At 38.4% G+C, this 25329-nt stretch overlaps 1 protein-coding gene and 1 long non-coding RNA gene across 3 annotated transcripts in view; both read right to left on the bottom strand.

Annotated features, from left to right (window-relative positions):
• Positions 1-25329, bottom strand: part of LOC120422293 (acetyl-CoA carboxylase) — a 53071-nt gene that overhangs the window by 15883 nt on the left and 11859 nt on the right. Inside the window, exons 2-3 of one of the 2 annotated variants that reach the window (XM_039585686.2) lie at positions 17742-18204; positions 1330-1447 (exon numbers count right to left, since the gene is read on the bottom strand). In XM_039585686.2, the coding sequence (XP_039441620.1) occupies positions 1330-1447; positions 17742-18204 (581 nt within the window). Of the gene's footprint in view, positions 1-1329; positions 1448-1606; positions 1789-17741; positions 18205-25329 lie in introns of those variants that run through there. The other variant, XM_052711076.1, reaches the window with a different exon arrangement.
• Positions 18409-19633, bottom strand: LOC120422295 (uncharacterized). The gene is made up of 2 exons (XR_005606101.2): positions 18653-19633; positions 18409-18531 (listed from the first exon to the last, which is right to left on the bottom strand). It is a non-coding gene; the product is annotated as an uncharacterized LOC120422295 (long non-coding RNA).

The following is a 25329-nucleotide window of genomic DNA, read 5'->3' as shown; positions in this document are numbered from 1 at the left end:
CATCTCCCAGAACACCAGGTAGTAAATATTTATCAGTGCGCCAGTGTGCGTCTAGCAGATGCGGCGAATGAAACTGATTTAGGTAATTTCAAAAACTCCAAACTTTAAAATTCGATATCTCTGGAACGAAACATATTCCTTTCTGTCAATAAGTGATTCTTATGTAAAATTGGCAGGGGAATGCGATGGTGAGGTACAATTTAAAAAAAGAAATAGGGCTGTTTTGAGATACGGCCATTTAAAGTTTTCAATTGCGCAATACAGGTAGAAAAAACATCTTAATCGAAATGTTGATCACGGAAATGGATTCTACGTCCGATTTCCTTCAAAGTTGAGCTTAAGATCGACCTTCTAAGATTTGTGGTTCCTGAGATATCGCCATTTGAAAATAGGGGTTTTGCTCAAAAATCGCCAAAAAGTCGACTTTTTGGGGAGGTACCAAAATTGAGGGGGTGGTCCGATTTGGACGAAATTCGGGATTCTTGCATGTTTTGATAGTATCAACAGCCCTGCCAAATTTGAGCAGGATCGGAGAGGGTAATTTTCAAATTTGTATTTTTTCTTGCACACTTCAGGTGGAATGACCCACCTGTCAAAATTCCTAGCCTCAAAATTTTGTCGCGAGTTGCTTTTCTCCTCTTATAGAGGAATGAACTTTGAGTGATTTGAGTTCATTTCTGACGTCACGATTTTCTCCTCTATTAGGAAGTTCATTTTTCGAGCGAGAAAGGCTTAAGGGGCCATGTATCTCTCAAAATAACCCGAATAAAACCAGCGTTTCAATCGAAACTTTTCGAATCATTCCACTTGCGACTTTTGTACGCGGTTAGCGCCACCAGTCAGTAGTGCATACTTCCGCTCTGGTGTGTCGACATGCAGAGTCTCCACGGCAGGTATAATAACATTGCTCATTGCGCTCAACAACAACAACAACCGCTCAAGGACACACACATGCGTGAAGATCATCCGCATGAAAGCGCAAAGACGGTGGTAGCCTTTCGCCGATCTGTTTTTTTTTGGTTTGAACCTGGTAATAACCGCAACAATAATGTGTTATTGTTCGATTTTTAGTATGGCATTTGCTAGTTTAACTTTGACGATATTTTGTGATTTTCCCTTATACGTGATGCACGATTAATTGCCTTCCATGCAGGTAAACAGTTTATGCGAGATTTAATTAGCCAAGTGTGCTAAAATGACCCTCGTCGAAACACAATTTGCGTCGCACTTCGAGACGAGCTCACGTCATGAGGCCTTTAGCTCAAACAAGTCAGTCAACAACCTAGGAATAGCTATACCGCCCGAGAACTTCCCGGCTGGAGTACTCACCTTGGTAATTGCGCGTGTTCCGTTGAACTTCTTGACAAACTCCTCCGTCGTGGACAGTACAAAGTCTCGCTCTTGGTAGCGTTCTTGGCCCAACCCAGTTCCGTGGGACATACTAGGCCTGTAAATCAAGGGAGAAGGAAACAAACGCTGCAATTAGTGCTCAATTACACGACGACTAGGACGACGACAACGATCAGTTTGCTAATAATAATTGTGCGGTAATCGGGCCTTATGTAAGCCAAAACTGATATGGACAGCTGCTGCTGCTCAACCAGACCTCGGTGAAGTTTGCGTTTCAGCAGACTCAACAGCGCTCGACGTTGACGGCGCTGCCGATCCTCCTCCACCGTCAACGAGCGGACTCTGGCGGGACCCACTGCGGCACAGAATCGCGTCCAGAACTTTGGACCCCGTCTTGCGACCTTTTTCGATTTTCTCCTTCATGATTGCTCAAACATTAAGCAACGCAACACCATGTTTTCACCACCACTCACGATCGCGCGATCCAACTGGTCCGACAGTTTTCACACCACTGACCGCCGAGACGGTGAGGCCAGCGTCGAAGGAGGACCCTCGCCGAAAAAAAAACAACCATCGTTCGGTGATTACGTCCACTCTTCGTGAACGTTTTTTTTTTCTTTCGACTATTTGTTACAATTATTATGCTTGTTGGTAAATGGATTCGTACCGACGCCGCGAGCGTCGTTTCTTTTCGGAACACGAAGCGCGAAGATTGCTGCACCTGTGCTGGTAGGTATATCTGTGGGTGGCCGTCAGAGGTCATCGCAGAGGACCCACCAGCAGAAGATGACGGAGACGGAGACTTTTCTAGTGATGCGGAACGGTTGCTGGGGCTTTACGACCCAAAACCCAAATAAACAGACGGCGATGCAATGTGTGTAATCTTACCTACTAAAACATTAAACGAACGTAACGGAGACGATTCGTAATTAATTTCCAGTGGGTGAACTTGGAATTGAAATATACTCACGTATTTATTGATAGGGTTGTGACTAGACCGCTTCATGTACTGCAGTTGTACATTAGCAATGCACTTTGGGCTTTTAATTGAATGGAGAAAATGAGTTTTTTCGTTGTGTCGTAGCGCTTACGATAGTGCAAGCGTTTGTTAATGATTTACAATTTTTTTTTTTAAGTTCAGCCTCAAATTATCCCAGTTTTGAACATTTTTTTGGTATTGTCTCTTTTTCTTAATGATATTAATTGATTTCAATTCGCCCTGTATCGCTATATTCAGTAGAATTTGTAAAGTATTACATTTTCAGAGTCTTTGATCTCAAATATGATGAATCTGAAAATGATTTATGGGTACACAGCAACCAGAGAAATTGTTGTCTTCTCAATCCAAAATTATAGAACTTACGAATTCTAATTCTGAAATCCTTCTGAAGATGGTAGCTAAAGGAAAGTGTTAAAAATTATATCGATAGTTCCTTTAGTTTCAAAGTTACCAAAAAGTGCGAAACAAATATTTGGGTGCTGCAGGCTCTGGTTGATGTGAACGTTAAATTGATCTGGGAATTTGTAGTTCAAAATGGTGGTCAATTCGCGGTTTCTTTAGACCTTTGGAGTCTTCATCCCAAATTTTAGCCAATTCAGATATCGTGAGAATCTTAAATATTGTTTTGAATATTTTTACTGATGCACTTTTACTCTACCAGAAATTTTATTGTATTTGCGCATTGGCATTTGCCTAATGGCCCTAATGCGATAAACAAAAGTCAAATATGAATTTTTGCTAACTTTTTCAAAAGGTCCTATAATAAATAGTTGGTACCACAGAAATTACCTCAATTCTGCCTAGTTTTGCCTTCCACACTTTTGTCTCAAATATCCGACCCTGAAATGGTCAACTCTAGAGTTTTTCTGAAAGGTTCTATATAAACATATGAAACACAATAGTTTATAAAGAAAAAAAAACTAACTTAATCCACTTTTGTGGTTGGTGCCTTCCTCACTCCTACCCAAAAATGTAAAACATAAAATATCTGAAAATAATATTCTCATTAATGATAAAATCTCGCTTACTTTTTCAAAAGGTACTATACTGCCCATGTTCGCATAAATGTCCCATATGCAAAAACAAGCTGAGAAAAACGCATTTGAAGTTTGTCCCATACATAAGGCTACGTACTAAGTTTTCGCGAAACTGGATTTCCTCCTGATTTCTTAGTTTTGTCCTGTAGGCCGCCATAGCGGCACTTTTTGCTCTCAATTTTGTCATTTTCGGAATCCTCGGACAATTTCACGTAAGTTAGAAGTATTGGGGTTGTAAATTTTTATTTTTTTTATGTTTTTTCGACCTCAAATTTCAAAGCCCGTTTTACCCCACTTCCCTTTGTCGTAGAGGGCTCATACTTGGCATGAGTTCATCTAATATATAGACAAACAAACGCTGAAAGTTTCATCCAAATCGGAGCACCTCGATACGACCTGTTACACATTGGTGAAAAACTCGCTCTTAAATGGTCATAACTCGAAACAGGGTTGCCAGATCTTCAAAATTTAAGACGCGTTTGAAAGGTCTTTTTTATACAGATAAGTGAGATCCGATTTCAAAAAAGTACATAAATATTACTTAAGTGGTCAAAAAAACAAACAAACTCGAGGAAAGGTTGCCAGATCTTCAAAATTTTAGACGCATTTGAAAGGTCTTTCAATTACCTATCCAGCGATGGGACGGATGTTAGATCCAGACATAGTTTTCATACAGATAAGTGAGATCCGGCCATAAAAATCCATCATCCGATTCTCAACGTTGACACCTTTCTATACATAACTTTTGAACTACTTATCGGATCTTCAAAAAATTGAATAGCGCAGTATAAGGGACCAGACTGGATCGAATGCATCCTGTTTGGCTCAATTCGGATGAGCAAGTGCCGAGAAAACTTGGCAAGAATTTTGAGCACCAAGGCGAACACACACACACACACACACACACACACACACACACACACACACACACACACACACACACAGAGAGAGAGAAATTTGTTCAGTTTCGATTCTGAGTCGATAGGCATACATGAAGGTGGGTCTACGAGCTTTCTGTGAAAAGTTCATTTTTAGAGCAGGATTATAGCCTTATCTCAGTGAGGAAAGCAAAAAATCAAGGACTATTTTCTTCATCCTTGAAATTAGAAACGTCACAAAAAGTAACATAAAAGTCATTGCTTTACGAAACCAGCCGATTTTGTCCATTTTATTTTTTTTATGTTTCTGATGTCATATATGTATATTTTTTTTATGTTTCTGATGTCATATATGTATACAACTCTCCATACAAGAATTGTTCGTAAATATTCGAAATTCTAAATCTTTTGATGGTTATTTCTGATCGATTGAGTGTCTTCAGCAAAATTGTAGGTATTAAAGAGGAATATTCTCGCATTCTTTTTCAAAATGTCCTATGTACATAGGAAACCCATGGCGCATTGATTGTTTTGAGAAAGTAATCTAGTATTCATAAAAAAAATAGATTTACGGATTTTGTTCTTGTCGATTTTAAATTGATAATTTTTTCACAAAAAAAATATTTCCGTAAGTCCGTATTTGTTTTAAATTTATGTGCTTTAGGGGAACTAATTCAACAAATACCGCAACTTTTGAGCCATAGAGAAGAACGGCCAAATTTTTTTCATTATTTTAAATCAAAAAGTTTAAAAGAGAGTTGTTTTTTAATAAAGTGCACCGTATTTGAGAAGTTTATTTTAACAAAAAAATGCAGTTATTCGTTTTTTTTATTGCTCCATGAGTGACCATTAGGGTGGCAATAAAAAAAATCGGCATCAGGGATATCCCCTGATTCGACTCCTTTTGCAAAAAGAGTAACTGTGAAAATTTTGAGCGGAATCGGTTAACGGTTAAGGGTAGTTTTTTATCGTTGAAGTTGGTGAAAAAAATCTTTTCATACAAAAACGTCTTCTTTAAATCGTTAATAACTCGGATCGTTTTGCGGTCTTCGACAAAGTTGTTTATCATACAATTTTACATTTAACATAAGGTGATTTTACACGAAAAGAATGCAAATATTTACACTTAATTTTTTCATGAAGTTTCCCTTTTTAAAATGGTAGATAAATTATTTGAAAATCAAACATAAACGCTGGAAATTGCATTTTGAAATATTAAAGCATATAGATCTAGGGTTTTTCTCAAAATTTATTTTTCTTAAAAGAGCACTCAGCTAGCAAAACCTAAACTTAGAAATATGTACCCTCCCTGCAAAGGCTTATGAATTGATCTCAGTTGATGGGTTCTCCAAATCTCTGAATTGCAAATGTAACATCCTGGAGCAGAACTGTTAAATTCTATCAAACACTAATTGAATTGAATTGAAATATTAGAACATTTTAGCTAAAGCTAAATATGCAAACTAATTTAATGGCCTAATTACCGTTCAGCAAGCAAGGACTGGTTTCTTTTTACCACAATCATGAATTATTCAAACACAACAACCCTTCACTGTTCAATACCACGTCACTTAACTATCGATTAAATACCCTCTTCCGCCTACAGTAGAACTAGAAAGCCTTACTTCAATCGTCCACTCTCGGTCAGCTTCAGGTTGTGCAGTGCCGGAACCTTCAGCTCCCCGGCACCCGTATTTCCACCGGAACTTCCGGAACCACTTGCACCGGAATCGTTTCCTGCACCACCCACCTCCGGGGGACAATCCTCACAGACGCTACTGCTGGCGCTGGTACTGCCACTCGGGACGGCCGTCTCCAGATTGATGACCGGCAGTAGCGGTGGAACCGGTGACGTCACCTTGCTTCCCCCACCCTCACCATTGTCCATCGTAATGTCCCAGCTGGGCTCTTCGCCAGTTTCCGCCAGAACAAATCGCTTGCTCGGCCGTCTCTTGAGCATGGCTCCGTTGCTGATGGCCAAAGAACCCACTTCCCAACGACGAAGATGAGTACTTGACTGATTTTATGTTTTTCCTCCTTATCTTCACTGTTTGCAGAGCACTCAAAGTTTGCCAATAGTATCTTCCATTCACAATTTGTTTTCTTTTACCATGGGTGCACTATTCTAAAATATTCGCAATTTAAAATTAAAAACAAACCACCAAGTTTACAACACACGTTCACATTACGCGGCCCCAACTAATTGGAAACACTCATTCAGCAGCGATAAAAATCCGATCAACCGCCTCGTCGGCAGTCAATTCGATAATAAACGAGCGAACCCAGCCAAGGCAGGGATATCCAGTCGGCGGTCAGCCTGAGAGAAAACCGCAACCGTCATTGAAGTCGCGAGCGAATCTGCGATGAACGCGTTCGTGTTCAAGCGAAAACGTACAGGTATCGTACGATGATGACTAGCGAGTCGAGTTGTTAGAATGATAGTAATGTTGAAGTTTTTCCCCAACTTGATGAGAGAGGTTTTTTCCCCTAACATGGAACGGAGCTGCGGGGTAGCTAATGTCTTAAAACTGATATAAGGGGTATAAACAAATAAAAGTTTAGTTTTTTTTAAATGTAAATCTTCATTCCAAAATTTTAAAAATATTTTTTTGCGAAAAAGGTCAGAAAATTTCGCAAATGTTAATTTTTTTTATGTTTAAATGTCTTTTAGGCAATTTTATTGATAATTTCTCATCTCTTCGAAAAAAATATGTTATGGAATGGACAATCATGAACACGATTTAACCCTCTAACCCCTCAAAAGTTTGAGATCGAGATTCTCGGAGATGTGACAATATTTTCCACTAAAACGTATAAACTAACTTCTGACCAAATTTCATCCACATTGATCGAGTACAAGCGTATTTGCAGACCAAAATGTAAACAAAAATCGGATATTTTTAGGAAAATAATTTAACACTATTTTCACAAGCAAGCACAACCGGCCCGAATGCATTTTAGATAAAACAAAAAATATTCAGGAATCATTTGGACCCTTCTTAAGAGCCTTGTTTGATTTATTTCACGTTTTTTTTTTTTTTCAAAATGGTGCACCATTGGGCATGAGAAGAACAAAAATTCTTAAAGGCTGATTTTCCAAAGTGCGTAAAAATCTATAGTTTTGTGACAAACAAGTTTGAAACAGTCAGAACTAATGGAAAGCGAGTTAATTGATTGTAATGCGGTCAACAAACTCGTAATAAATTTTTTTTCTATATTTTAGTTATTCTTGGACTTGTATGGGAATATCAGAGAATTATTGAAAGTAGTTAAACTAGTTTTATAAATGGTTTAACAATGAATAAATTGTAAGAAAATTATGTTGGGGATAGTGCCAATCTCCTTTATCAATTTTACATAAATATTAGCCATGAAATCTTGTTTTTGTAAAGATAGAATGTTTACCGGTATAGAAAAAGTTCCTTATCTTCCGAGGTGAGCACTGGTGCATCACGCAAATTTTAAAATTTTGCATGGATTCAATGTTTGTGGGCCAAAGTAAAGCTGAATAGAGATATTGGACCAAAATTTACCCATTTACTATTTTTAAAACAGGCGAAAAGCTCTGGGCTATAGAGGGTTAACAAAAAGTCGATAAACTGGTATTTGTCAGTTAAAATTACACTTTAAGTGACTTTACCTTGAAAACGGTGCACTTATCAAAAAGTAGTCCTAATGCAAATTAAATTTTACATTAAAAAAAAAATCGAGAAAAATTACAATTAAAAAACACATTATTTTTCACAAGGTCAAAATCAGCGGCCAAATTCGTGTCCTTTTTTCACGACAAAAAAACCGAAATTTTGCGGCATGCCATTTACAATATATTGGAATTTCACGGCACTTTAAAATCTGCCTAAAGTTAACATAGAAATGAGTTACTATAGTATAACTTGATACAGCAAACTGTCTGAAAAGTTAGCAGTAGTTTAAGATACAAAAGCCCTCTGACGCAAATTATGTAACTTTGCAGTATTTTTGACATCTATTTTTACTTTACTAGGATTTTAGAAATTTAATTTGCTAAAATATCACAGTAAAACAAAATCATGGTTAAATTACATTTAAAAAGGGGTACATCTTTTATGTCAGAAAAGCTTTAATTTTACCTCTAATAATGTGTAAATTTACATCTGGCAGACGCTAGGAAAAAATATCTGTAATCCCAAAAAAATATCAAGCCGGCGATATCTACTTTACTAACTCCGCGCCCCAACCCGCACGGCCAACTCGCCGCTGTGAAAACTGGGCGATCGAAGCCTCTATGTATTCCGTACATTGTATACTGTATTTACTGCATATACGGTACATATACGATATACGAGATACGTAGCTTTTTGAACAAAAATGTAAGGACATTTTCAGGTTATTCAACATCAATATACATTTTTTATAGTCTTCAACACAAATGCTAATAAATTGTGTTTAAATCAAAGCCCATCTGAAGTCTACTTCTACTTCAGTACAAGAATTTAAGGCTTTTGGGATAAAAAAGTGACTCAATTATCCCAAGTTCCTAAGAAACCTTCGGATAATCGAAATTTGGGATAATCGAAATATCGGATAATCGGGGTTTAAGTTCAATAATTTTGTAAAACTTTCAAGCAAAAAAGTTGTATACGTTGCTCAATTATCCGAAGTCCTAGACAAAATCTTAAAAAAAATGTTTAAGGAAAATGCCGTTCTGGTTGGCAGACGATAAATATAACAATAGCAAGAAGTTATCCAAGATGGTGCGTCCTGTTTTACCTTAAATCAACATTTCTGTGAAATTTATTCGAAAGCAAAACCTGACTCAAGTGGCCACCCTGTCCGGAGCACATGGCACCGTTCAGGGGCAAACACGCGACCAAAACGCGTGCTTTTCCGTGTTGTTGTTCCATGCGTGGCACTTGTAACGTGTATGTGTGCGCGTGTGAGAGAGAGAGAATTTCCAGCAACCACATCGTATGATCCGAAGGTCTTTTCTCTTTTGGCACACAACACAACTTATACTATTCCAATACCAGCTCAGTTCGCCGTATCGACCATCATCATCAACAACGCTGATGAGTCAGTAAAAACCACAACGAACGGGTTAACTGTGGTTAAGGGGGAGGGTGGGAGTGGTGTGAGCGGGCAGCACTGTGACGCCATTGAGCCGGCTTCTTCGGTTGAGAAAAATCGAGTTGAAAACAAACCACTTCACAGCGACGTCACTCGTTGGCACGAGAGTCTGGCGAGCCAGCTACCAGCAGCAGCCAGTGTGCAAATAGAGCAAAACTTGTTTTGGAACGGCCAAATTTCTCGTCTGCCTTTTCAATTGGATTGCATAATTCAAAGTCGAATCTTCTCGCACAGGTGGTGTTTTGATTTCGACAATATCAGTTAAAACCAACATACCAAATTCTGATTACTGAATTCTGTTCAGTTTGACATTATCTGCCTTACTGAATTTGTCAGTAAAAGTAAACTTGCTGAAACTTGAGCAAACTTTGACAGCCTTTATACATTTTAACTAAAATCAGTGAACTTACTAAAAATTTCAGTAGTGCAGTTTTTTAGCAAGCATTTACTGAAAACAAACCTTTGGATTTGGTGTTTGATTTTTTTTTCGAAAATCTTGTGATCAAAAATAGCAAAATTTTGCACTAGCAAAATTTTGCACTAGAGTGTTTCGTGCTTCGTCCTGATTTTAAGCATTTTAAATATCAGAATGAAGCGGTATACGCACTTCGGAAGGAACCGGTCAAGAAAAAAAATCAAATGGGCAGCAGCGACAGTGCAAGCAAGTCAGAGAGGGTGAAGAAAAGCCCCAAGAAACCGCTCCCTCTCCTTTGTTCTGCTGTTCGTAAAGCTGTTTCTTGACCCCTTTCTTTCCGATCTGCATACTAGCCTTGAAGTAAATCAAATTTTGTGGATATAAAAAAGTCGTATTAATCTCGAAATCCTTGCTATACCATCGCAGATCGGAAGATTAAGATATTTTTTTTTAAATCGGGATTGAATAATCTGTAAATTATCTCTCCAAGATGGCGACCAAAATGGCGATGATGAAATATGTCTTGATTTAATTCTTCGGTCTTCGGAAAAAAAAACACATAGAAATCCTTATCTTCGGATAATCGAAATATTGAAAAGTCGTTGGAATATTTTGGTTGTAGAGCTTAAAGATCCCAAAAATGATTCAAAGTGATCTGAAATATCACTTATGCTTATTTCCAGATAAAATATCAAAGCATCTTAAATTTCTACAGTTGTTCATCACGACCAGTCTCTCTACAAACTGGATTTTCAATGTCAAACGACGCCACAGGTCATTTGATTGCATCCAGTTCCAGTTACATCACCACAATCCAGCAACTTGTGTATTGCATTTCCAGCGCAAATTCCAAAACCTCAAACTGACCAAACCAGCTTGCGCTGCAGCAGAAGCAGCTGATGCAGGTTACGTCCGTTCAACCTGTTTCACCACGTAATCTTGGTTCATTCATTCCGTGGCGTCTCCGTCTAGTCTGAGCTTGCATCGTCACAACAACAACAACAACTGGCTCCCTGTAGTAGTGGACAGCCAAGAGTGAAAATTTAAAATCAACAACATCCAACTGGTTTTTCTTCAACGGGGCGGCCCACTGACACTCTGACTTGCAATGTGAAATGATCAGCACTAGGGCGTCCAATTTTCCTGGGTTTTGAAATTCCCGGGAAACGGGAAAAATATTTTTGGAATCCCGGGAATTCCCGGGATCCCGGGAATTTTTGAAGCAGTCATAGAATCTATGTTTTCATTATATTTGTTATGTTTTCAAGCCTAAAATTACAAATTAGCTCAATACTGTTAATTGGTGATAATCTACACTTCAATCTCAAGTAAAGCAGTTTTTAAGATAGCTTAAAATACATTAAAAAATCTTTCTTTGATGTGCTTTGGATCTAAAATGAACCACAATTTCTAATCCGATGTGATTCAAATTTAATAAACTTCTTATTTAGATATTTCTTTTATTTTATTTTCTATGACATGATTAAAAAACCTTAAACAATTTCTTTGAAACTGTCTAAAAAACAAGAAATCAAAACAAATAAAGTTATATCACAAAATGTTACATTTTGTATAATTCTAGAATATCTTGTATTATATTTAAAACATATTTTAAAAATTATCTTTAGGTCACTACCGACAACTGGAGATAATCGGGACTGCAGTCTGAATAGATACAGGAGATTTTACACCCAACTGGCAGTCGCATGATTGTGATGCATGGTGGCATGAAAGTATATCAGAATCTGCATGAAATCTGTCCTCATGCATTTTTTGCGATATAGGAGTATGACATTTTTGCCCGTTACCGACAATTATCGACATTACCGACGGCTTTTTGGTTGTATTTAACAAAAAAACACTAAGTAGAACGAGGATTGAACCACCAACTTCTTGGTTATTGATCCGACACGCTACCACCGCGCCATGGACGCTTGATGAAAAATGTGTGAAAGAGCACCAACATATGCTTCTCTTTGGAGTGTTGCTCGGGGACGGGCCAGCATTATATGTGTTGGTGAGAACTGCAGATCGCTGAAACTTTTACACGAGGGCAAAAATGATCTATGGGCTTGCTGCAAAAAATGTTATAAAATATGACATTTTCTGCAGCAAATCCAATATTGCAGATTTTGAGATATATTTTTCCTTTGGGTGTAGAGCAATAAATTTGGAAATCGGAGTAATAATTGTTTTGTTCTATTCGTGTTCTTACTAAAATTAATCAAAACAATCAGAACATTATGCAACAAAAATGGCTAAAACAGCTGTCTAAATACCTTACTTTTGTCCTGATTAGCTCCAGATGCCGGTTTTTGTTGAAAAATAATTGAATATGATTTTTTTTTCAAGTTTAAAGTCATGAATATACGAAAAAAATAATACCAATTCTTTTTTTAAATAAATAAAATTGAATAGAAAATATTTAAAGCGCTAGGCATTTTGCGGATCTGTAAATAAAAAATTTCAGCAATTTTCCCTAACAAGCCAAGTTAATGCTGATACATGCCGAATACAAATTTGAATGCTTTAAAATTCTTGTCGAGTACTAAGTATTCAACTATTCATCTTTTTCCACAACCAAATCTGAATTTCCATACCAAAATTTGTTTTCTTTTCAAGTTCGGGAATTCCCGGGACAAAATTTAAAAAATCCCGGGATTCGGGAATTCCCGGTTTTGGAAAAATCCCGGGATTTTTGTCCCGGGAATTCCCGGGATGGACGCACTAGCACAGTGGGTAATTTAGAGGAGAACTTGAAAATGAAGGGTTTTTTCTTCAATTTGATATGGGGAAAATATGGAAAAAGAAATGACTGATATATGATTTCAAAATCTAAAAAAAAAAAAAATCTCGAATTTTATGTTATTTTTACTAAATTTGACCCACTGTGCAGAGGGACTTTCTCCCTGTTGCTGGCGCGACGAATTAATGCACGAACAGTCAACGGGTTTGAAATTCCGTTAGCAACGAGCAATTTGGAACTATTGGTGTGCAAAATTTTGGCATTTTTTTTTTTTACTGTAAACATTTCGCGAACTTTCAATAACTTTTGCCCAACAAAATCAAGTTGATCGCTAGGCTTTCGATCTCACAATACGACGGTTGATGAGTGAACGTGAATTATATAACTTGGTGGTTTCCCTTCCTTCCGACACGGTGATCTTCACAATTACTGTACAAAAGCTCAATCCTCTGAACACTAACCGCTATGGGTTGCGCTAACTTTACATTCCACTTTATCCAATTAGGGGGCACCACCTTAAGGAATGCCAATTTTCAACTGACCAAGTCGTTCGTTTAAATCTTCTTCATTTTTTGCGTTTGAAAAAAAACCCCTAATTGAAAAATTGTCCAACAATACACAGATCAGAAGGCACGTTGTTTGCCAACTCGCGTGCAAGTCTCACAAGTTTTGTGGGGACGCAACCTTAAAGTCCCCGCGTTCCGTCGAAATCGCGCACTTCCGAAATCCGCCACGTCTCAGTCGCAACTGGTCGTCGTCGCTGGGTCGTTGGGATTCGGGCCTTAGCCCCAAAACGGAGGGGTAACAACTGGTTGGTGGTCGACGGTGGTGGTGGCCTGACCAGGCCAGCAAGGTGCCTGTTTTTTTTTCTTCGCTCAAGCATGTTTCTGTGTGCTTCTTCTCCACTCTCGGCTCTCTTTCAGCGGTTCACGGAGGTTTTGGATGTCGTCGATGGGAGAGACGAGAGCAAAAGCGGCTCTGTACTATACTACTGTTTGTCTTGGGCTGCATAAATTTAGCAGGTTGGCGAAGACATTATTATTAGTGGTAAAAGTATTTTTTTTCGCATGACCCATGAAGAGTATCGGGGCCGCATTTACAAAGCGGATTCAGTGGTAATTTATTTCTTGACATAGACTGAACAGCAACCAAAGAAGTTGTTGTCTTCTTATTCCAAAATTGGCAAACTTACGGACCCAAACCTGCAACAATCTGATTTGTAAAAGTGGTCAAACTTTGTTTGGTATAATCTTATAGACAGTGAGTTTGTCTCCAATTTGGGATAATTTCTGACAATGCACAGTGGTCCAGATCGAAAAATTAAGTGGAAAATTTATTTTCCGAAAAATAGTGAAGTTTTGGAGTTTTGGTATCATCAGAAGAGTTGTTGCAAATAGAAAAAGGCAACTTTTGGTTTGGTTCACGATTAGGGTGATAATGGAAATCTAACTTTTCAGGAATATTTTTGGGATTTTTTTCGTCTTCTAAAAAGTTGTTGGGCTAGCCAATTCAAGTAACTTGTCGAAAACACCAAAATTTTATCTCGCAATCTTCGCCTTCTACGACCAAATTTAGAGAAAGCATCTGAGCAAACCTTCAAAAAGGCGCTTTTAGAGCTCTAAATAACGAACATTTTTATTTTTGACAAGTCAATTTGGACTTAAGGGTCAAAAGTTACAGCCATTTTAAGTTTAAAAAAAAAAGATACAAATTTAAAACTCAAATATCTCGAAAAGGCGCAGTCCATTTTAAGCGCCACATTGCATTCGAAAAAGGAGATCTAGCACTATAATCGCTGAAAAAATCCCAGGAGTATTTTTTTTTTCAACTCGAGATATCTTCATTTGAAAATGAATAATTTTCAAGGGAAAAGTGTATTGGACCACCCTAACGAAATTCGAAAATTGTCCAACTATACGTTTTTCCATGTATTTTTGCCCGCTGAATTTGAATCTGCCCTCAGAATTGAGCCAAATTGTAAAAAAATCGATTTTGGTCATATTTTGGGTTTCCATGTAAAACACAAATATTACCAAAAATCGATTGTTTACACTTTGGCTCAATTCAGATTAAGCGTGCAATATTACATGGAAAAACATATAGTTGGACAATTTCCGAATTTCGTTAGGGTGGTCCCATACACTCGAGTTTAAAGAAAAATACCCCTGGGATTTTTTCAGCGATTATTGTGCTAGATCTTCCCTTTCAAATGCAATGTGGCGCTTAAAATTTGACCTGCGCCTTTTCGAGGTATTTGAGCTTTAAATTTGCATCTTTTTTACCTTAATATGACTATAACTTTAGACTCTTAAGTCCAAATTGACTTGTCAAAAAATAAAAATCCAACATCACTTTTCTTAACTTAACCCTGAGTTGCTACTTTCAAAAAACTGATTTTTGAAGGTTTGCTCAGATGCTTTCTCTAAATTTGGTCGTAGAAGGCGTAGATTGCGAGATAAAATTTTGGTGTCTTCGACAAAGTTGCTTGGATTGGCAAGTCCAACAACTTTTTAGAAGACGAAAAAAATCCCAAAAATATTCCTGAAAAGTTAGATTTTCATTATCACCTTAATCGTGAACCACCCTTATTTTGAACCAAACCAAAAATTGCCCTTTTCTATTTGCAACAACTTTTCTGGAGGCACCAAAGCTCCTAAACTTCACAATTTTTCGGAAAATTCATTTTCCACTTAATTTTGCAATTTGGACCACTGTGGTTCTGAGAATTAAAATTTTTCAATTTAATTTTGCTCATGAAAAATTAAATAATGAAATTGATACACGTTCAAAACAATGCGGTAAAAAAGGTAAAAAACTGGAAAAAGTCGATTACCACCACATCTCGGAACGCAGCTGGTTCCCCAAGTCCTGCCAAAACTTTTATTATGTAAAAAAGATTTTCACCGAAACTTTTATTCTGACGATTTAAAAAAAAATCCCCTGTGGCCAAATATGAACAAAAAATGTCGCTCTAGACAAGATATGACGTATAAAGATCCCCCAAAATAAGACGGTACAGAAGTGGCCACAGGAACCATGTTCCGGGACCCCAGTGGAAGATTGACCAGAAATGTCCAGTAATTTTGGCATGTTGCATTTCAAACGTCATGATTTCAACAGAGTAGCCTACAACAAGTGTCCAATCAGTAAAACAAAAAATCCGAGCCGAACCAGCGTCTATGGCTGAAAGGCTCGTTAATAAAGACAACTAACTAACTAAAACAAAAAATTCTGACCAACAGCGACCGATTTTTCAAAACCAATGCATGAGAAGCGTTTTCAAGACCATTTGAAGGATTTGGGAAACTTTTTTTTAAATCTTAAAAAAATTGTTATAGACAATAAAAAGAAAAAACACGAAACGAAAAATTGTTGTTCGTAATTCGATTATCCGAAGTCCCTTACAAACCTTCGGATAATCGAAACTTCGGATAATCAAAACTTCGGATAATCGAGGCTTCGGATAATCGAGTCTGGACTGTATTTCCTATTGCTTTCTTTATTTATAGATTTTTTTGAACTTTTCGAAAAAAATATATATCTTTAGAACAACTATGGAAATTGCCAATTTTTAACATAAATCAAATTTTTGGTGGATTTACCTCTTTAATCTGTTAAGTATTTTTGATTTCAAATCCAATTCTGCATCTTAAATAAAGTGAATTATTATTTTAAGTGTTTACAAAATTATGACTTTTTCAACAAATTGGCAACACTGCCAAACATTAATGCCCTTGCTGGGTCATAACTCAAAAGTTGTCTTATTTGATCCTGGGAGAAATATTATAACAAATAAAGTTTTCAAAAATTCGTTTTGAGTGAATCGATTTTCTGTGTTAAAATGTGAAATAAAATATGAGTATTTTTTCCCAGAATTGTTCTTATCTATATATACCTACAACTTTGCCGAAGATACCAACTTCATCAGAAATCCAGATTCTAGAATATTTTGATACCATTTTTGTATGAACAGCTGTCAATTTTTGTAAGAAACTTGTATGGACAAACCAATAACGCAAATTGGAAAAATAATAGTCCAATTTTAATTTAAAGCATATTTTTATGAATTCAAAGGGTTTGAAAATGAACCTATGAGAATAACGCTTAAAGCCATCCTCTTTATCCGTGCACAGCACCTTTTTAACTACCGGTCCATGATCTTTATCCTCTCGCACGGCGCTGCCCTGCTTTGGGGTTGGGTATACTGCCGCTCAAATCAAGTCCGTCCCATATGTAATTTTGTCAATATTTGATTAATACAGTTTGGTTCGAAATCATCTAAACTACCAGAAAAACTAATAAACATTAGTACTTTGTTCCAGAAAACCGCAGAAAATTCACTTTTTCGTGAAATTCTAACACGTAACCTTATGGGCGGGACAAATTTGACTGGCATTTTTCTCGGCTTGCTGTTTTTTACATATGGGATGGACTCGATTAGAGCGGCAGTATAGAGCCATTGGTTCCTAAAATTAGGCTTGAATTTGCGATATTACTATTCACTACGATTAGGCTTATTTTTCTAAAGTTGAATTTTCAATCAATTTAAAAAAAAAAAATACTCCGCAACCCTTCTTGACAGAAAAGGTCCTACTTGACAGTTCGTTCCAAGGGGACCATAGTTGATCTATCGAAAAAAAATGTTGTCTTTTGTTCTTATTTTGTTGCATTAAAATGAAAAAAAGTGATCAGAAATTGTATTTTGTTTTTTACCGTTGTACATAAAAACTTACATAGGGCTTTAAGACCCTATTATTTTTTGGTGAGAAGTTTAGTAAGATTTTAAAATAAAATTTGTATTCAGCTTATCTAATGGATGAATGTATCACCAAAAACAGCAAGTTTGAACTTCAGAAGATTTCTCAAAGATTCTAGACGCAAAGATTGATTACGTAATCAGCCACCTCATCATACAAAGTGCGGTCGTACGTTCAATTACGACGCTAAATTATCAATATTTGTCCCAGTCACGGTTTACGTCAGCAAACACCGATCGGGCGCGGTGCGAAATCCGCCTGATAATCTTGAACATCTCGTTCCTCAAACATCAACCAACGGGTAAATACTTTGCCCCAGCACTGCAAACTACCTCAAACCGTACAAGAACAAGTCTTATGAATCTCTTTTTATGAACGATTTTTTGTTTATCCCTTGGTCAAATTATCATTTCCGTACGTGAAAAAAAAAAACACAAAGATCAAGTAATTACCTCAGCCGCCGTCGCCGCTCGTTAAGATTCGTCTCGTACGCCGCGTGCGAACCGTGCCCAGCGCCGTTCTCCATCGTCTGCGGGAACTCATCCTTGGACTCCTCGTCCAGCTCGCCCACGGAGAAGCGCGGCCGGTCGCCGACCTCTCCCGGTCCTGCCCCGGACTCCATTACACCCGCACTGCCCGCGATTGTATTTTCGTTGACCGAATCTAGCGTGGCGGCGTCGGTGCCGTTTTCGACGAGCAGGTTCGAGCTGCTAGTGCCGTTGGAGCTGTCCGAATTGTCGTCGTCACGTCCCTCGTAGATGTGATTGGCATTGGAGAACGAAACCCGTTTGATCTGCGGTTGGGGCTGCTTTCCGGTGGCGGTTGTTGTAACGATGTTTCCGTTGGTCAGCGATGCTGGCGGGCCGACGACGACGGGTGGCTCTGTGTCGCAGTTGCCCTCGGTCGCGGAGTCACCTGGAGGAAGGAGGGAGAGAAGGAAGTTGGAGTTAGAACTTGGTTAGTGGATGCGGAGAACAGAAAATTACCGGTGATTGGGAGGAAGGAGTTCAGTAAGGGATGGAAAATCAAAGAAAAGAGGGTTCGTTGGTTACGTACAAGGGTCACGAACGGTTTGTCCTTTCGATTCGGGCAGTGATTCGTCCCGATCGTTGGACCACCAATTTTGCAGGAATATGTAAGCGAACAACACTACACCAGTGAGCATCAGGTATATCATTTGGGTTGCTTTTGGCGTTTAGGCACTGATTTTGAAAAACATCTTGGACCTCGTCCTCGTTCAACCTGAGGGAGAACGAGAGAAGAAAAAGATTCAGATTAGCCCCAAAGATGCTCACTGATTGATTTAGGGAAAGGGACAAAAAGGACTATTTCAATAAAACTTAAAATCCCCCAACACACCAACCTCGCACTCTACAGCAACACCACAAATTCCACAAAATGTGTATTAACGGAATTCCGAATCGCGACGGAACCTCACCAGCGTCGGTTCAACTGGTAATGAGACCAGTTCATTGAATAATCCAAAATGCGACCAAATTAAACCCCAGCAAGGGAAAGCCTTCGTTCCCGATCGTGACCGAGTCAGAACTGAAAGTGCAACTTTCTGGGACCGACCGTCCAACCCCCATCGTAAATACGTAAGAACGTGTGATCTATGTACCGTTCACTGATAGTGGAGCACTTTGAAATATATATAACATGCCAAACGAAAAAAAAAACGCTTACACAAAACAGTTCACCTATAGCAAGATCAAGGGAAGCTCGACGATGTTGAATAATCCGCGATAAGGGCCCGCGAAAAGTCAGATCGCTCCGGACGACTCAAGGTTGCCGAGGGGTCAACTGCAAACCGGGGGCGCGCAGTATTGATTACAAAGTCATGTGATTTTTGTATATGGACCACGCAGCTGATGACTGCTGACATATATAAACAAGTGGAAAGTGAAGACACGCTTAAGATTAGGCTACAGATCAAAAACATTTAAAATTTAAGTATAGAATAACCCCAGAATCAAAGTGCAAACGTAGAAGAAATCCGGACTCCACGCTCGATTGAAAGTGCAAACTTAAATACATTCTACAAACAGTTGAATAAACGATTGCCTCCAAAGGTGTGTAGCAGGCTCATTTACGTCAATTGACAACAAAAACAGTACCTACACCGAGGAGTACGAAGAAGGTTCGACCGAGCTTGGGTGAAAAAAAATCACAATATTTAGTTGATCGACTGTTGATGGTTGAACGCTTTGACCTTTCGTCCATTTGCGTATTTCAGTTGGCGATCGACGAGCGATCCCCGTATGCACGTGAACAGTGCTGTAAAGTTCGCTTTTGAAAAGTCGGGCAGTATGGCTGCTGACTTATATTTGCATCGATTTTTTTTTCTGTAATACATGGTCGTTATTTGAAAATGGTAACCTAAATGTAACAATGTCATAAATAAACAATTGCAATCAGTTTTTTTTTTAATCTTTGTTAATAATTTGAAGATGGCAACAACAGATGGTTTGTTTGATACCGAACCGGCACTATGCAAAAACCAAGAATTAGAATTTTTACTGTACAGTTCAGACTCGATTATCCCAAGTTCGATTGAATTTCTGAAGGAGGTATTAGACTACGGCAAACAAACAAACAAACTCGAACTTTTTCGTGTTTGACAGTTTGCCAAACCCGTAAACTTATTTGCGGCAAACTCGCAAACATGGCAAAATGTATGCAGACTGACGTTTCTGCAAACAAATGCAGGCAAACAAACAAAGCAGGCAAACTGTCAAAAAGGGCGAGTTTGTTTGTTTGTTTGCCATAGTCTAATACCTCCTTGAGGAACCGACGTGCATTTTGATTTTTTTTCCAAAATATTTAGACTGGGTCGAATGGTTTTTCTCCAACGTTTGTTTGAAGAATGGGGGCGGTTCGTCACTGTGGCGATCCTAAAATTGCATGCAAAACGCAGGAGCTTTGGAGAAAACCATTCGGACCTTCCTGAATATTTTTGAAAATTCAAGGTGCACGTGTTTTTGGGGTCCATTTAACTCATTTTTTGTGAGCCAGTGTAATCGAATCATGGTTCCATTTTTCTTTAGTTTTCCTTTTATATTTTCTCTGTTTTGACATCAAATTTTAGTTCAGCGACCCAATTTTAGTTTAGTTTGAGTGGTTGATTGCCAAAAAAATTACCAAATGAATTTTCTCAATAATTCATCCGGCCATCTTGAAGTCAAAACTTTTTTTTTCGTAAAATCGCGATAACTCGTGATGGTAACAAGCAAACCCCTTATGTTTACATATAAAATTTTTTGTAATTGTCTGCTCTACAACTTTGTGTAACATTGTTACACTCTAAAAAATAACCCTGCAATGTTAGAAAAAACACGACATTTAAAAATGAAAATGGCAGCTTTAAAAAAAATATTAGTATATTTTTCGATGAAAAATAGGTTTTTTTTTTCGAAACTTTGAGTACGCCAAGAAAACGGGCGTCCCTTTGACACCAAATTTCTATCTCATCATCGTTTCAGGCTGCAAATTATTGAAAAACACCTATTTTTTCCCATGTTCAAAAATGAAAGGGGTCGTACCGCCCATCCGTCACGAGATATCAAAAAACGGACCTCGGATTCGTGATCAGGGACAAAAGTTACCCTGTAGGACAAAGTTTCACGCAAATCGAAGAGGGGTCGGGTTTTAGTGTATTGAAATTAAACTGAAGTAATTTTTCAAACTGGTTGGATATTTATCAGAAACTTTCTTTTCAGAACACAAGAAAAAAAAATCTTATTTTTCTACACCCAAAGCTAAAGACCATGCAAATAGTCCTTTCGAAAAGAAATGAGAGGAAAGTACTATTTGGAGAGAGCAAGCTTCCCTGCACCGTGCGGTACACGCGGTACACTTGCACCTCGGGTTTGCTTTGCGCCTGCTTTGTTCGGTTTACACCCGTACCCGACTCACACGAACCGAGGGTATTTTGGTTCATCGTACCAGTGCACCACGACACTCTCGGTTTGCCGCGTCGGTTTTGTGTCTGGCACTCACCCATGGCATGAACCCGGTGTATTAGCCAAGGTGCTTCACTCGTTACGAGCCGAGGTACGTGCCGTGGTATGCGCTGGCGGTACAAAACGGGTTCAATACCACGACACGTACCACGGCACGCTGGGTTCATGCCATGGGTGAGTGCCAGACACAAAACCGATGGGGCGAGCCGAGAGTGTCGTGGTGCGCTGGTACGATGTACCAAGATACCAATACAAAAATGGGTTCAGGCACGTACCGAAGCTAGAAAACCAAACCCGCGGTGTGCGTTGGCACTGGCGCATGGGAAGCTTGGGAGAGAGTATAGAACTCTCTCGCTTACAACAAAAAACAAATCGTGTTCATTCGTTCATTGAAACAGTTCATCCCATAGGGTGGCTTATATGGACAAATGACCACAACTTAGACACCGAACCATGGTGGCCGATACGGCAAAGGCGCGGTTCAATGTGCCGAAGGTCTTGGGTTCGAGTCTCGGTATCGGCAGAGATGAACTTTTTTGGAAAATGAACCCATGAGTAAAGTACTCTCGGTAATTTCGGGATTTATCCTCTCCGTCCGTTCACAGTACCATTTTACTACCCAACCGTGCTCTTTATCCTTTTATGCAGATGCCCAGTTCTGGGTGTAGTAAAATACTTCCGTTTTTTTTTTTTTGTTAAAGGACTGTTGTTGTATACGTTAAGGTTGTAGACGGCGGCAATTACTGTTAATGATGGTTCTGAATTCAGGGTCCAGTAAATTGAAATGAAAAAAATAATCACTGTGTGTGTGTGTGTGTGTGTGTGTGTGTGTGTGTGTGTGTGTGGTCCAATCCAATACCCACTAGCCGGTAGCGATATTATGGGAAGGTATAGTTTGTATCAGACTTTTGTATATGCCGAATGCTGATACAACTTATCTCAGTCCCGGGTATTAGGTGGTGATAGCCCTCGCGCTGCTTCCAACGACCCGTTTCAGAATGACAGAGCTCCTTGCGGTCCAATTCCGAGGTCGCTGGGCATTGTTCGGCCCCGCCTAAACATAGAAGCAAGCATCTGAAGGAAACTCGATCTATATTTAGACTTCCAATCCCATCAGGCAAATCAGGGATCAGCGCGTATTTAATATGAGAAGATAACATGTTTCAACACTACGGATCAATTTCACTGCTAGAGTGTAAACCTTCTGATGGCCGACTGCTTAGCGTCCCAGACCACCAATCCAAAGGCGTGAGTTCGAATCCCACCTGATTCATTTTCGTTTTTGTTCATATTCAGAGTTCAAATTTCTGATTTCAAATTTCAAAGGTACCGACCGGGATTTGATCCCTGAACCTTCTGCTTGTAAGACAGAAGCCGTAACCATTAAGCCACGGAGCCGGTTTTTAGAAATGAAAAAAATAATCACTATATCGTCAGTTGTGTGCTACCTTGTGACAACGACCATTTAGTACTTTTCGAGAAAATCGATTTTTAAAGTTTGTTGGTAATGTATTTCAAAACAATGAATGATAAAGCCAAACTTTTTGAAGCAATCGGTTCGTATACTATCGCTTAACAAACGCTCCAAGTTTCAACTAATTTGGTTACACCAGTTAAAAGATACAGTAAATAATGTAAACAAAAATCTGAAAAGCACGTGTCACAAGTGTGTTTCGAAAGTAAAATTGTACTACGTGTCACAAGTGTGCACAGAATTCCCATACAAACTAAAATAGGCTAAAATCAATAGTTTAACCAACTTAATCAGTATATTTTCAAAAACAAAAGATTTCATTGCCTTTAGAAAGTATGTGTGTACATAAATTTGTGAAAAACAAGAAAAAATTTCCACATTTTCCAACAACATGTATGACGTGTCACAAGTGTGCACGATCATTTTGATGGTAAATTGGTCTATGTCACAAGTGTGTATTGCGATATCCGGGAAACGGAAGCGAGTTTCCAAAATCGGGTTAAAGCATCTTGTAGTGTTTGTTAAGTATAGCAAAACGTCATCATTAACTCATTTTCGACCAAAATGGTCTATGTCACAAGATAGCACACAGCTGACGATATGTAAAATGCTTCTACAAACAAAACAAAGATTTTTTTTGATTGAGACATTCTGAATCAAGATTTGAATGTTTTTCTAAAACAAACATGGCCGCCGAATGGACGATCGGGAATGATGCCTTCAGAGCCTTAAAATCATGTTTTTCGTTGTTGTTTCATTGTTTTGTCATGGCAAAACAAAACAAAACAAACAAATGTCAAATAATCTTTAAAGCTTACGTTTGCAAAGGAAAATGTCTATGCAAGCCATGAGAAAGTGAAATTATCCGGAAGAGATTTTTAAAGCAAAAAGAATCCGTCGAGGAAGAGATCCTCCAAGCAATTAAAAAAATATCGAGGAATGAAGAGAATCGAAGTATGCAGTTTGAAGGGACTGAACAATTAATCGGTAGATGGGGCAATACTGAGATCGAGAAGATCGACAGCCATAGTCGGCGACTGGAAAACGAAGCATTCTTTGACCAGAGTGCAGAGGGTTCAATTGGTTATTTCGATTTCATAATTCCCATTTATGGATCCAACCCTCATATGTTAAGATCTTGAGACCAAAATTTTAACAGACTTAACTTTCTTCACAGTGTCTGCTTGTTTATTTAGCAAAATAAGCGCCAGCAATATAATACAAACACAAAATTCTTACAGTAAACGAGACACGAACCGGAATTTCGAACGCCCTTGATACGAACAAACCCACAATCGGAGCGTACCCGAAAAAATGTATGTGTGTGTGTGTGTGCTTTCTAAACACGCAAAAATCCACATCCAGGCCCAAACTGGATCGAGCGCCAGTCACGTACCGAGTGATTCCTGGCTGTAATCTACGTTTCACGACCTGGCCAGCTGCTGATCAGCTGAGCAGGACGCAACGCACCGAGTTTTCGCGTTTCATGTTACTCAGGAAGACGGTAGTAGAAGGTAGGTACCATATTCTCTTGAAAGCGATAACCGCGCAATCTGTGGTGAAGCTGTGTGAGAGAATCGCGCGACGCCACCGACAGCCAATCGGAGATTCGCTGATCGTTCGAGTGTATACAAAACATCAGTTGATAAACAAGCATCTCACTCCCTCTAGTGTGATTGGTATAAGTTAGCTTAGCTTGTGAAAAGTGTCTTAACGAAGACTAAGAGATGTACAGATTAGAAAAAAGTGTCTACAGCGCTGTTTTTTTCTGAAACGTCGAGCTTGAATTCACAAAAAAAAGTTGTAGTGCAAAAAGCTAAATGATTTTAAGAGGTTTTGTTAAACGATAAACATTACTCTCATGTTTAAGTGTTATATTCTCTCATTTTAACTATTTTTGATTGCCTTATTTATTTATTTTAATTTGGGAAAACACGTATAATTTAAGCAGATGTTTTCAAATTCAGTTAATTACTTAATTTTTTTTTATGTTTTGTAATTTTCACTCGAAAACTGATTTTAACATATGGGAAAACTGTCTATAATTAGGAAAATTTAAAGAACATTTTTAAAGTAAATTTTGGGTGAAAATGCCTTGAAGAACCTTTCCGATAAGTCTAAAATTACACCTATCTGACATCACTTTTTGATGAATCCTGCTTTGTTCAATATCGGATGGAGATCTTTATATCTACAGCCGAATCGAATATCATATGATATAATTAGTTTACTCAACAACTTCAAAATGGGTGAACATAAGCAAAAAAAATCAACAACACAAATTTAGATTACTATTAGCCCAGGACGCTGTTTGCGTGAGAACTGGACAACTTGCGAAAATTTCGTGTCGCGTCTTTATCTAATCTGCCTTGAAGCGCAAATATTCGATAATTTCCTTGGCACGGTGCAAACGCACTGCGTTGCTAATGAACTTCATTAACTGTTACACTTATTGTACAGAGTGTTCATAGAAGGTTTTAGCGAACAGCTTAATAGTGTTGACCTGTCGGTATATAAACTTTTTGTCGATTCATTGAATGGATAACAGAAAAAAACAGACCTCATCAATCATTCATTAGATGTTAACTTTACTCACATATATAC

This window comes from Culex pipiens, chromosome 3 (genome assembly GCF_016801865.2).
Source record: "Culex pipiens pallens isolate TS chromosome 3, TS_CPP_V2, whole genome shotgun sequence".
NCBI lineage: Eukaryota > Metazoa > Arthropoda > Insecta > Diptera > Culicidae > Culex > Culex pipiens.
This window is presented reverse-complemented; position numbering and strand designations above follow the sequence as displayed.